The sequence below is a fragment of the Lotus japonicus genome, chromosome 4 (genome assembly GCF_012489685.1).
Source record: "Lotus japonicus ecotype B-129 chromosome 4, LjGifu_v1.2".
NCBI classification, from domain to species: domain Eukaryota; kingdom Viridiplantae; phylum Streptophyta; class Magnoliopsida; order Fabales; family Fabaceae; genus Lotus; species Lotus japonicus.
Genome location: NC_080044.1, coordinates 78,071,198 through 78,085,279, shown reverse-complemented (window position 1 = coordinate 78,085,279; position 14,082 = coordinate 78,071,198). Strand labels below are relative to the sequence as shown.

At 36.1% G+C, this 14,082-nt stretch overlaps 1 protein-coding gene across 2 annotated transcripts; it reads left to right on the top strand.

The window, feature by feature from the left end:
• The first annotated feature begins 1,996 nt into the window (after positions 1-1,996).
• LOC130710899 (RNA cytidine acetyltransferase 1) lies at positions 1,997-13,883 on the top strand. 2 transcript variants are annotated; one of them, XM_057560285.1, is made up of 27 exons: positions 1,997-2,133; positions 2,266-2,374; positions 2,510-2,601; positions 2,725-2,896; positions 3,001-3,123; positions 3,627-3,800; positions 4,384-4,494; positions 4,594-4,727; positions 4,818-4,911; positions 6,054-6,152; positions 6,285-6,421; positions 6,591-6,688; positions 6,882-7,005; positions 7,091-7,178; positions 7,271-7,370; positions 7,454-7,506; positions 7,830-8,006; positions 8,094-8,131; positions 8,641-8,734; positions 9,472-9,651; positions 9,745-9,853; positions 9,933-10,002; positions 11,262-11,409; positions 12,052-12,180; positions 12,431-12,556; positions 13,005-13,070; positions 13,181-13,883. In XM_057560285.1, the coding sequence occupies exons 2-27, from the start codon at positions 2,270-2,272 to the stop codon at positions 13,451-13,453; spliced, it is 3,114 nt and encodes a 1,037-aa protein (XP_057416268.1). In that variant the 5' UTR covers positions 1,997-2,133; positions 2,266-2,269; the 3' UTR covers positions 13,454-13,883. The 2 variants fall into 2 exon arrangements, with proteins under 2 accessions (XP_057416268.1, XP_057416267.1); XM_057560284.1 differs by having other exon boundaries at positions 2,263-2,374.
• The last annotated feature ends 199 nt before the right edge of the window (positions 13,884-14,082 follow it).

Below are 14,082 nucleotides of genomic sequence, written 5' to 3'. Positions count from 1 at the left end.
AATGGCTTAATTGCACATTTGGTCCCCCACTTTTACATTTCCCATGATTTTGGTCCCTAGCAAAATTTAATTGCATAATTCATCCCCCACAAATACTTCCGTTTGCAGAAATGGTTTTCCGTCTAAAACTTAACGTTTTTTTGTTGACGTGGTTTTTTTAATTTATATTTTAATTGAAAAAAATAATTTGTTAATTAAACAACATTTTACTTGTTGCTATTTTGGTCCCTCTCCATCTACCACCACTCCTCCTCCCCCTCAACAACAACTCCTCCTCCTCCTTCCCAACACCAACCTTGACAAACAACAACAACAACAACAACCGCCTACTCCACCACCACAACCCACAACTTTCACCCTCTCTTGGCCAGAAATCATCAATCTTCAAACTCAAAACCCATCAACAAGCCTTCACCATAAACCACAAAAATCTCTTTTCCCCTCATCCAACCTAGAAACACGGTTAGCAACCCACAACCCAGAACCCCACCATCGGTTTCTCCCCCTCAACCTCATCCAACCTAGAAACCTACCAGAAAACCACAACCCAGAATCTCAATACACATTTTGTTCTTCAACTTCTTCCTCCTTAATTCCCCCCTCACCCAATCCCAAAATTCAAATCGGAGATTAGCTTTCATGAGAGAGGTTGCAGGGAGGTGCATCAATTGATGAGTTTTAGAATCGCGACCTTCAGAGGAGGAGGAAATGAGATTGCGTTGTGGCTGTGCTCCACCGTTTTGCCCCAAATTGTGGATTTAGGGTTCAATTGGTGGCGGTGCTGGATAAGGGGAGATCGCATGGTGGCTGGGTGCTCTGCTACGGTGGCTCCATGAAGACCCAGAGGTTGATAATGGCGGAGGTCCAACTGGGTTGCATATCCAAACTAATTCCTCGAGAAACTAGCCATAATCACTTGAGGATTTCCGTCAAATCTTGGAATTTTTTTTGTGTGGGATTTGAATCGGTGGAAGAAAAATGGAACAAGAGAATGGGGAAGAATGATTATTGTTGTTGTTAGTAAAAATTATGATTGTAGGGGAAGAATGATAAAAATGGAAGAAGAAATTTGGGAAGTTGACGAGGAGTGGTGGTGGGAGAGGAAAGAAGAGGAGTAGTGGTGGTTGAGGGGGAGGAGTGGTGGTGAAGAGAGAGGACCAAAGAGAAACATTATTTGATTAAAATCTTATTATTTTTTAATTAAATATTTATTATAAAATGCCACATCATCATTCCGTTAAAAATTGGATGGAATCTAGACGGAAAACCATTTTTGCAAACGGAAGTATTCGTGGGGGATGCGTTATGCAATTAAATTTTGTTAGGGACCAAAATCATGGGAAATGTAAAAGTGGGGGACCAAATGTGCAATTAAGCCTTAAAAATATATTGAATTTTTTTTGAAAATAAGCTATATAAGCATAAACTTTTTTCATAGCTTATGCCTTATGGTCAAGTTGTTTTTATAAACTCTTCTAAATACTGGCACAAGTGCTTATACTATCAGATAAACTCAAATAAATTCTTCCAAACGGAGCCTAATTTGTGACAGTTTGAACCCACCAAAATAGTGGTTAAGCAACCCAAGTAACGACTCGTACCCTATCCAACTCTCAAGCGCTGATGAAAGGCTTCCGCCAAACTTGCACTAGATTGGTAAATAAGTTTGAAAACTATATCAATAACGTAAAAAAGTCAATTTCAGATTGCAATATCATATCTTCAATTGAGAATTTTCTATTGCTCCTAACTTTTGAGTAGTTAGTTGTTAGTAAATTAGAAAATTCCTTCAAATTTCTCTTATAGGATTCAAACCCTGGACCTTCCCCTCTCCAACCCTTATATCCCTTAGCTCTTACCACTTGAGCTAACCCTCGCGATATTGTGTGGTAAGTGGTTGATTGTAACCAAGGAGAAAAGAAGGGGTTGGAAGGCACGTGATCTTTTTTAAGTGTCTTTTAATCTCAACCATTAGTTTTGATCCAAAGGTTAAAAATAATTCCTCTCATCAGATACCCTCCCCTTAAAACCTCTCCATAAACCCTAACAAGTAGTAACTAACTGGAATCTGTGGTTCTTGGCTTCCTCAAATCAACTACCTGCTGCCGTTGACATCGAATCGTTTTGCTTCAGGTATTGTTTTCTCTTCCTTTTCTCCATCTCCCAATTCTTAGTTACTCTTCCTCTTCTCTCTTCGCACCCACAACTGTAATCGTTGTTGTTATCATGTTCCACTGACTTGTGACAATTTCGATTTTGTAGCAGAAAAATGAGGAAGAAGGTGGATGAACGAATCAGAACTCTCATTGAAAATGGTGTCAAATCAAGGCACAGGTCCATGTTCGTCATCATCGGCAACAAGTCCCGTGACCAGGTCTACTGCTTTCTTCAACAAACACTTTTTCATAGTAGCAACCTCGTAGCCATAAGCTCCTGATATTTGTAACGATGTTGGAAACTGTGTTTATTGCCAAAAGAAATTAAGAGTAGTGTAACTTTTTATGTGCAGATTGTGAATCTTCATTACATGCTTGGCAAGGCACAGATCAAGTCCAAGCCAAATGTTTTATGGTGTTACAAGGACAAGCTTGAAATGAGCAGGTTCGGTATATAATTGATGAATTTGTCTTATGTTAATAAATCGTGGAGTGCTGCTGTGTTGGTTTGTTTGATTACCTTGAAGGAGGTTTTCCGTGAACTTGATTAAGATGCTTGTGATTGCAGTCATAAGAAAAAGCGTGAAAAAAAGGTTAAACAATTGATGCAGAGGGGTCTTTTGGATCGCGAGAAAGTGGATTCATTTTCGTTGTTCGTGGAGACTGGGGAACTAAGTTATTGTTTGTATAAGGATTCGGAGAGAATTCTGGGTAATACCTACGGGATGTGTATACTCCAGGTATCTTGCACTTCCTACGAGCTCAATCTCTTATCTTTTCTAGGTTGTCTTTCTGTTTCATTTTTTACATTATTAATCAGTTTCGCCTTCCCCTTTCCTTTTAGGATTTCGAGGCGTTGACACCTAATCTCCTAGCAAGAACGATAGAGACGGTGGAGGGAGGAGGGTTGGTTGTTTTGCTGCTTCGTTCTCTTTCCTCGCTGACCAGTCTGTACACCATGGTGATGGTATGAATGAATGATGATGAAAATCTTATCCATGAAACTTCTAGCATACATGTCTATGTATAAGCTGATAAATAGTAGTAACAGCATACATTGCACAACACCTTCATGTATTTCTCTCTTTACTCCTCTACACCTTTGTATTTCTCTCAACCTTTTAAATTACAAAATCACATAGAAAAAGATTCACAGTGCATGCGAGAGATATTCTAAAAGTTTTCGTACGAAACTCAGCTTCTACCAACATGAGTTCATTTTTTAATTAGGACAAATTCACATTTTTGTAAGTTCAGTCTCAAACCTAAAACTGTTTACCATATAATTTAGGTATCGTTCAAATAAATGTATTGTATGTTGAAACTGAAAAGTTGATTTTACCCCTAGAAATAACTATGTTAGTGAGTGCTTCAGTGGAAGTGATTATGTTATAAGGCCATTGGCTACCATGCTACCCTTTTGTTGGAGGCGTCATTCTGTTCAACTTTCATGTGTTTCAATGATTGCAGGATGTCCACGATAGATTTCGAACAGAATCCCATTCTGAGGCAACTGGGCGCTTCAATGAACGCTTCTTATTATCACTTGCTTCTTGCAAGGCATGTGTGGTCATGGATGATGAGCTCAATATATTACCCATTTCATCTCACATTAAGCATATTACTGCAGTTCCTGTTAAGGAGGTACCATTGCATCTTTAACTATCTATTCATTCCTTTTTTCGCTATCTTTAATACATGTATCTTGGAAGTTATGTTTGTTATTTACTCCTTCAAGATATGGGGGGGGGGGGTTAGAAAGACCTACTTTTAAAGTTAGCAAAAGTGCAAAGCAAATTCTGTGTTTTTATATTTCCCCAGGTTTAAGTTCTGACTTTAATATATAACGTCTTCTTTGATATTTTTTAAGATTATGGTAAACAATATGTTCTTTCCCACCAACTAGAATCGAGAGTGATGATGTTCTTATTTGTTGTGATTTTTATTATATGATAATTGTAATTTTGAACATTAGTAGACATTTATTCATTTTGCAATTTGAATAACTGTTAGTCTTACATTCTTACTCTATTTTAACCTCCAATTAATTTTAGTGCATGGCTTTGCAATTTCCTTAATCATATTGCCAGAGACATTTGAATAATATTGTAGCAATTTGTTTTCTTCTCCAGTCCTTTTCATGGCACTTGGCAGCCAAGCAAGACATTGTTTCTTTAAATTTCGGTGGAGTTTTGTGTAACTTTTTGTCTCTGAATTGATCTTGTAGGACTTTGTTGGGCTTTCAGAAGCAGAACAGAATCTGAAGATCCTTAAAGAACAACTAAATGAATATTTCCCTGTTGGACCATTGATTAAGAAATGTTGCACCTTGGACCAGGTATTGTTTCTCTCAGTTTTTCATTGTCTACTATGGTCAACCACATTGCTTTTTCTGTGGGTTTGATGCGAGTGACTTTTATTTGGTTTTTGTTACTAGGGAAAAGCTGTCGTCACATTTCTGGATGCAGTTTTGGACAAGACTCTTCGTAGTACTGTTGCCTTGTTGGCAGCTCGTGGCCGTGGGAAATCAGCTGCTCTTGGTTTATCAATTGCTGGAGCTGTTGCTGTGGGGTAATATGCTTTTCAGAGATACATATCGGTTTTTATCTGATAGATACAGCAATTTATTTTTAGGATCTCATTGGAAAATGATCTTTGTAGGTATTCAAATATCTTTGTAACTGCACCTAGCCCTGAGAACTTGAAAACCTTGTTTGAGTTTATATGCAAAGGTTTTGATGCACTTGACTACAAGGTACATGTTCTCTCCCTTATTGACAGTTATAACTGTTACTGGTTATTTAAGATCATTTTGTTGCATAAGTTCTAAGGAGGACAATCGAGCAGTTTAACTTTGGTAATGGATGTGAGTTGTAAGTAACCACTGACATTCGTATTTGATTACTTAATGGTTCATTGTCCATTTAAACAATAATGTGGTACATATTTGGATAATTTCCCTGTGGCTAACAACCATTTTATTTGTTAATAATGGAGATCTGTTATGAACATCCGTTTTATCAACTTGTGGACTAAGCAGATTTTCTGGTTCCATTGGTTGTATGGACTCTAGATAACGTTTGAAATAGAGAGACTATTATTTTACTCATCTTGAAATTAACGGAGCTTCTTCCTCTTCACTCAAAGTGAGTTGTTGAAGAGGAAAAAAAAGAAGAAAATAGGTTCCAACTGCTGCCCATGTGTCAGACCAGAAATGGGAACCGATTACAAACTCAGAGAAACTGAAATGGAAATATAATAGAAAGAGTCATAATAGTTTAACAGTGACTGATATCGAACAGAAAAGGAGAAATAATTCTTTTAAGGGTTTCCCCTTCATACGTACTATATCATCTTCTGAGTGAATCATCTCTACGGTTTTTGCCTATAATGAAGTCTTAGTCTCCTCACAGATAATTATGCTTTAATCAATTTAAGTAAGATACCTGTGTTGCAGCTAGTTAATTTAGTTACCTTTTAATGAAAATATTATTCATTTGCTATATATCCACTAAGCATACCATATAAAAGTTAATGTCATAGATGAGAAAATTGAATAATAAGATTTCAGATGTAGGTACTATTCTAGGAATAGCAAGCGTATAGTGTTTTGCTGTACCTATTTACTCTGGCTGTAAGATACCAATTAACAAATGAGTGTTCACTTCCTGTTGATTTTAGGTCTTACCACCATCTTATTTCCCCTTCATTTATTGGGGGAAAGGAGCGAATAGAAAAAAACAAAAAGAATTCTTCTAATAGTTATTTATGGTAATTCAATTAATATCCTTTCTTATAACTGTGTATCAATCCAAACCTGCTTTGCTTTTGGACTGTTTGTGTATAGAAAGTTGAATGAAGTTTGTCTAAGAATGGTATGGTTTCCAATTTGAATAGGAACATATTGATTTTGATGTGGTGAGAAGTTTGAATCCTGAGTTTAAGAAAGCTACTGTAAGGATCAATATTTACAAACACCACAGACAGACAATTCAGGTAAGTCTGTTGGGAATGCATCTGCAATAATAAATAAAGCTTAAAACGTCTCGTTGTTACAGCAACTGACTGTTGCCTTGAGGTTGCAATTAAATGTAACTTCGGACTTATTTTTGTTTTAATTTTATTCAGTATATACTGCCTCACGAGCATGAAAAGCTTTCACAAGTTGAACTGTTGGTTGTTGACGAAGCAGCTGCTATTCCACTGCCAGTGGTGAAGTCTTTGCTTGGCCCATATCTCGTCTTCCTATCTTCGACTGTTAATGGGTATGATGTCAAAGTACAACTTTTTAATGGAGAATTTCCGATCCTTTTTAGTTTTGTTTAGCCATTTCCTTCCTCTGGTTAAAAGAGTTTGACGTGTCTCCCATTTAAGAGAGTAGTTAACTTCTGATGTGACTTGATCACTGAACTCTTTCTTTGAACTCATGGAAAGTTATGAAGGTACTGGGCGGTCCTTGTCACTAAAACTTCTGCAGCAACTGGAAGAGCAGAGCTGTTTGTCTGCAAAGGGCACAGAGGGCACTGGTTCTGGTACTTGTTTGCCCCTGAATTTTATATCTCACTTTTAATAAACAATGTGTGTGTCATTCAATGTTTATAATGAAAATACAATATAAATGGATTATGAGATCAAGATCTTTGGATTCCAATGATCAAATCAAATTTTGTAATGCATATAATTTTTAAAGTTGCATGTGTTATTGCTAAAACTTCTATCTTTCAGGTCGTCTCTTTAAGAAAATAGAACTGAGTGAGTCCATTAGATACGCTTCTGGGGATCCCATCGAAAGCTGGCTTAACACATTACTTTGCTTAGATGTTTCAAATTCTATTCCTAATATTACCAGGTTATTTCTTGCTTATTTCTTATTTACTTGGAAGATGAGGCCATTTTTGTAATCTCCATTTACGGTTCTTTTTTCCTGAAATCAGATTACCTCCAGCCAGTGAGTGTGATCTATACTATGTTAATCGGGATACTCTCTTTTCGTATCACAGAGAGAGTGAATTGTTTTTGCAGGTAAAACCAGATTTACCTGATTATGTTGGGTGAGTTGTGATTAATATTTTAACGTGTTCAAATTGTGTGCTAAGAAATTAACTTTCTTGCAGCGAATGATGGCCTTATATGTTGCATCACACTATAAGAATTCTCCGAATGATCTGCAACTGATGGCAGATGCTCCAGCACACCACTTATTTGTACTACTTGGTAGACTTCTTCTTTCTAGTTATTCTTCTTTGGTTCCTCTGTAAATGACTTCAATTGCAAATATAATAGTGTTTGAATGACAGGACCTGTTGATGAATCAAAGAATCAACTTCCTGATATTTTGTGTGTCATCCAGGTTTGCATCTCTAGCCTAAATCTGCATTTCTGCATATTGCCTGTCTTATTGGCTTCCAAGATGGAGCTCGCTACTTTGTTTTAATCAATACTTTAAAAACCGGACTGTTCAACTGATTCACGGTTTTTTGGTTCAACTTTTAAATAAATGTTAAATCTATCCTGGAGGGAAAATTTTAAAGTAGAAATGTGTAGTTATTCTGCCCTAAATTAGTTTTGTTTACATTATTTACAACATATAGGGTTATGCTTGTTGTCCCATTTTCTGTTTATTAAGCTTGCCTTTTGTTGTGACTTCCCGCAATCCATAACTTTTATTTACAGGTTGCCCTTGAGGGACAGATATCTCGTCAGTCAGCAATGCAAAGTTTGAGCAATGGTCGTCAACCTTTTGGAGATCAATTACCATGGAAATTCTGTGAGCAATTTCGAGACACTGTTTTTCCTTCACTTTCAGGTGCTCGCATTGTACGCATTGCTACGCACCCTAGTGCCATGAGGGTAACTTCTAGTTTCTGCTGTCTAGTTTTGTTTGATCAGATTCATCCAAAATTGTAACACCTCTCTTTGATCTTTCTTTAATTCCAGCTTGGATATGGTTCGCAAGCTGTTGAGCTTTTAACACGGTAGGTGGACAGTTTGCTTCTTATTAGAGGTTCTATGAGTATTGAGTGTTCCTCAGAAATTATTAATTTAATATTTATTTTGTTTGGTGTTAGCCTTTGTTCAATGGTGTGGTTAGAGCTGCTTTAACTCCTATTGTAATTACTTTAAGTAATGCTGTTATAGTATAAATATTTTGCTGTGGGTCTGATTACACAGAATTCCAGACTCCATTTTCAAGTGCTAGGCTGCCGCCTGTGGACCTGTTGGTCATAGGTTTTAGTCACAGAAATAGCTTCTTCGATTATATGACAAGGCTATGCAAATCTAACCCTCTTGGATTCAAAATGGTGGGAGTCTCATCCATGGGGCTGCCAAAATTATATGATTTGACGTGTTTATGAATCGTCCAGTCATTAATACTTTGCTATAAAAGATGCTGTAACCTGCTCCTGATTTTAGTCTTAATTAAAAATGTCAAAATAATAATAAATTAATAATATCATTAATTTATCATTTTCATACCCTGCAGTTACTATGAAGGACAACTTACTCCTATCTCTGAAGTTGATGTTGAAGATGGAATACAGGCTCCGCCTGTTAGGGTTACAGAAGCTGCAGAGAAGGTACATTTGTCCCCTCTTTTCATATGTTTAGATTGTTTAATTCATTTCTGTCTCAAAAAGTTTTGTATATCATAATACTATTGGAGCTATCTTAGGAGTGTTTCTGTAGTCTAGCTGATTAGAAGTTTGGCATGGGTAAGACCAAGGTTCAGTCCTCCTCTTCCTCATGTCTCTTAGCTGGGCTTTTCAGTCGAACTTGCAGTTCACTGCTCATTGTAACTATGGATATGGTTATTTACGGGACATTATCGTCTAGTGCTCTTCATAAAATAAATAACTTATGGCCACTGTCATTTAATGCTTTCTACATGAAAAAGAAAAAAAAGGTGTCAGATATTCTAACTCTAGAGCAGTAGAGCTATCTCTTGCTTATAGCATTTTTTATATCTCATGAGAAATATATCCTTGTATTTTATATTGTATTCATATTTGTCAAATTTTTATATTTTCTGTTTGTTTCTTTCACTTGCTTCGCCTGAATTTCATAAAGAAAGACAAACATTCCTTTTAGGTAGGCCTTACCTATGCATGTTAATTGTAGCAATTCTCTAATAATTGGTTTCTATTAGCTTTTATAGTGTTTACTGACTGAGTCCAAATATACATTGAAGGCCACAATTTAATAAAATTTGACAAACTAAATTTTATTTGTTATTGTCTCTGCTCTTTAGTATTTCAATTTATGTTTATCTTTCCAATATATGCTTTACCTTATTTATGATAAACTATGATCTCAGGTTTCCCTACTTGAAGAGAATATAAAACCTAGAGCAGATCTTCCTCATTTGCTAGTACATCTGCGTGAAAGGCGCCCGGAGAAGCTCCATTACATTGGTGTCTCTTTTGGGCTAACCTTGGACCTTTTTAAATTTTGGAAGAAGCATAAGTTTGCTCCTTTCTACATTGGCCAAATTCCAGTTAAGCTTTATTCTTTCTTAAGCAGTGTTCTATGTGATGATACTGAATTTATTTTTATTATCAATTAAAATATTGTTTCCTCAACTTGACAGAATACTGTGACTGGTGAGCATTCTTGTATGGTCCTGAAACCCTTGAACAATGATGAAATTGAAGTTGACGGATCAAATCAATGGGGCTTTTTTGGTCCATTTTACCAAGGTAGGTCCCTAATCCTTTTTAATAATCTTTTGTTCAATTCATTTTTATAATAATTGATGATTTAGTCCACTAATTGTAGATTTCAGACAAAGATTTACCAGACTTCTCGCTTCTACTTTTCGTGACATGCAATGCAGGCTTGCTATGAGGTTAGTATTAAAAATTTAACTATACACTGTTCTCAATGTCAGGTATTGACATGAATTTGTAGATCATGTTGACATATGACAATGTTGACGATTAAATCATATTATGAATACGACTTTCTAGATCTTTATCTTTTTTAAAAAAGTTAACATAAAGATAATACAGCAGCCGGGGAGGTATGCTCCTAAGATAACAGAACACTCAAAACACACAAGCCAAAGCAAACTTGAAAGAAGATTTAAGAACGAAGCTTACCTCTTTTCGCATGTCTATCATTGAATCCCCTTTAGAATATCCATTTGCGGAACATCATAAAAATGGTTAAGACTAGCATATAAAAGTGGATGCAGGAAAGATAATTATCTCTGAAAACTGCATACTGTATGCACCAAATGACGGGGGTATTGGGCCCTTCCAAACAATATTGACTTATCCCTTCAAAAACCTTTTTAATGACACATTAATGTCAGAATCAGGGGAAAAAAGGACACAATCATTAGGCAATATAGCTTTATGTGGCCTTAATGAAGAACTCATCTTAGAGGAGAGCTCAAATCCAAAGGGGATTAGGAAGGTAAAGTTGTCTCTTTTTGAAGAATGAGAAGGAACAAGAATTAAGACTGGAGTACACCTGAGAGGAGCTCTTTCGTTTTTTTTCTCGTAGAAAGAAAGTAACTGAAAATGACGGGGGTATTGGGCCCTTCCAAACAATATTGACTTATCCCTTCAAAAACCTTTTTAATGACACATTAATGTCAGAATCAGGGGAAAAAAGGACACAATCATTAGGCAATATAGCTTTATGTGGCCTTAATGAAGAACTCATCTTAGAGGAGAGCTCAAATCCAAAGGGGATTAGGAAGGTAAAGTTGTCTCTTTTTGAAGAATGAGAAGGAACAAGAATTAAGACTGGAGTACACCTGAGAGGAGCTCTTTCTTTTTCTTCAACTAGACACGTTTCTTTCACTTATGTTTTGTGCTAAAGACGACCTTTGCCATGTCTTACAAAATGATATATTATAAAATATGACCTTATGCGTGAAATGCAAAAATAGGCAGTCTGTTTCATATGCAAAGGGATATGCTCTTCTTTATTTCGAACCTAGTATAAAACAGTAGCTGGTTTTTGAAACTGAAATGATCACATTCCTAAAATAAGTTACCACAATTATCCTAGCTTTAACCTTTTTAGAGTTCCTTGAACTCTTACGATCTGCATCTCCATTTTTCGAAATGCTAATTATAGTGATAATTTATGCAGCATCATAGATCCAAAAATCGATTTCTCAAAGCAAGAGCCCATGAAGTCTACTTCTGATAAATTTTTGGGACCAGTTAAAGAATATCTAACACCACATGATATGAAGCGACTGGAGGCTTATGTTGACAATCTTGCTGACTTTCATCTGGTAAGATCTCCTGATGAATGCTGATTTTTTTCTTAATGGTTTCTGATGATGTGTGTGATGCATTTTTGGTACTTGAAAATTCTCCACCTTTACTCCTTAGTCTTGAGGGTTCTCAGCCCCTTGGTAACATTTTAAAATTGGAATTCCATCTTACTTAACCTTCCTCCTCCCTGCAAACACCCAAAAAAAGTTTCTTGTCATAGAAATTGGACATGGTTCAATTGTATGGAAATCAATACATTTTTAACAGAGTCATTGTCATTTATTCGGCATGAATCGCATGATGTTTTCTCACTGAAATAAATATCTTGAAGTTTGTGTGATCATTTTGATTAGATAAACCGCAGTGGCTGAGCAAATTAGATTAATATTCACTTGAGTTTGCATCACGATCATGAGCATCAAATTTGATAATTGTGATGGACCAAAATCGGAAAATGAGATAATGTTCGGCCTAAAGATAAATGGCATTTAAGTCGTCCAGGATGGTAGCCTAATGATATTAAATATTCTGCACAGTATACATATGCTGAGGTTATGATGTAACACAAGCTTCGACCCTGGCTGTTACATAATGAGGAACACCTGTTTATGCTATTTGGAGTACTTCTAAGAATTATTTTAATTTTTTTTTTCTGACAGATTTTAGATTTAGTTCCTACCCTTGCACATCTGTACTTCCAAGAAAAGCTTCCAGTTACGTTGACGCCCGCACAAGCTTCTGTGTTACTATGCACTGGTCTGCAGACTCAGAACATTTCGCACATTGAGGTCTGTTCACCAACTTACTAATTTGTTTACAACTAATGCAGCAAGCAATTAGACAATCACACTCCTATTACCGGATATGTTCTGGAAATTTTTTGGATTACATTCAATCTGTGACTGTCATGATAACATACTCATCGAATATGTTTGTTGCTTGATTTTTAGGTTGAGTAGACCACCTTGTTTTTTCTTTGATGTAAAAGTAATTTTCCTGTTTAATGTCTTCTCTCATTCATGCCCTTTCGTTTGATAGGGACAAATGAAGTTGGAAAGGCAACAAATATTGTCTCTATTTATAAAAGTAATGCAGAAGTTCTACAGATATCTATATGGCCTTGCATCCAAGGAGATTGAGTCAACCTTGCCACGGCTGAAAAAAGTAAGTTTCTGGTTTATCTTCTGTGCTCCATGGCATGATGCTTTCACTAGAATTCAAACCAAGCTTGGTTAATGAACTCCTCACATGCATGTGATGGTGTAATGCAGTGTGTGGAGGGACGCCAATTTTACTACTATGGGTCCTTTTCTTATCAAGTAAATGGTCATTTTGGTCATTGAAGGACTTGGGATCAGTCACTCTAGTTCCTGAAAGATGTAATCGCCATTTTTATAATGAAAAGGCCATCAATTTAGTACTTGAGAAAGTGACTAAATTGATCACATTTTGATCTGAGGGGCAAGATTGGTGATTTTTATCTTTCAGAAATTTGAGTAACCAACCTCAAATCTTTCGGAGACTTAAATCGCTATTTACTTTTTTCTTATCTTTCGCTAATCATACTCTTTTTCTTACCTTTTTTCTGGGTCGTGTTCTATTTTTCCCCTAGATTGTTATGGAACCTCATAGTGTCTCGGTGGATGAGGACCTCAATAATGCAGCTAAACAAGTTGAGGTATGTCGTCTTTGCTTTATTTTGTGTAAATCCTACCCTAATCCCCATCCTTATTTGTTTCCACATCCAATTTTTAGTAGCTCTTATTTCAAATTGTTATTACTGGATAGGATGACATGAAATCAACAGCAGAAGCACTCTTTACTCCTGAATTGCTCCAGCAGTATGCCATTAAAGATGGAGAATCTGGCCTTGATAATATTTTAGAAAATAATGGTGGAAAATTACCCACAGGTGGTCTTATTAGTGTGAAATCCAGTAAGGCTGAAAAGAAGGGTAGTCATAGTAGTGAAAAAAAGCGGGATAAAGACGGTCATAAGAGCGAAAGAAAGCGGGGTAAAGACGATTCCAACCACAAATCAAGCAAAAAGAAAAGAACTTGACTAAGAGAAAAACATGATGATTTCAGAGATTGTTTGTCCAGGACAGAAGTCAGAACCCCAAGCCATATAGAGCAAGATAAACGTCCAAAATGAAAAACCGGGGGTAATCTCCTCACAATGTCGTGTGTTTGTCTTGGTCTTGATGGCTAAGTTATTTATTTAGTGTATATTTGGCTTTCTATTGAATTCAACCCTGATCTATGTTAACTATTCATGTTTGGGTTAACATAAAATTTTGTTTCTCCGTTGATGTATTAGGATGAGTGTTTTACTTTTCTCATACCACAAACGAGAAACGGGCACTTACAAAAAAAAAACTGAAGTACACATTCCATGCTACTGCTATATTTTTTTTTGTCAACATATATTTTGATGCATTTTTTTAGTTTTATTCAAGGAAATTGGCAGGCAGCATTACTACTTTATAACATGACATACATGTATCTATATCTTTATCATTTTACTTGCTTTTTTCTTCTTGTTTTACGACTTCAGTGCATTGCACAAATGTTGGAACTATTTCTAGTTGTTTTCTCCTTTGGTAGAATCCTATGCCAATGTGTAGTATAATATTATTTTCAACAAAATCTTCAGTGGAATTCATCATTACACACCATTAAAATGTTATC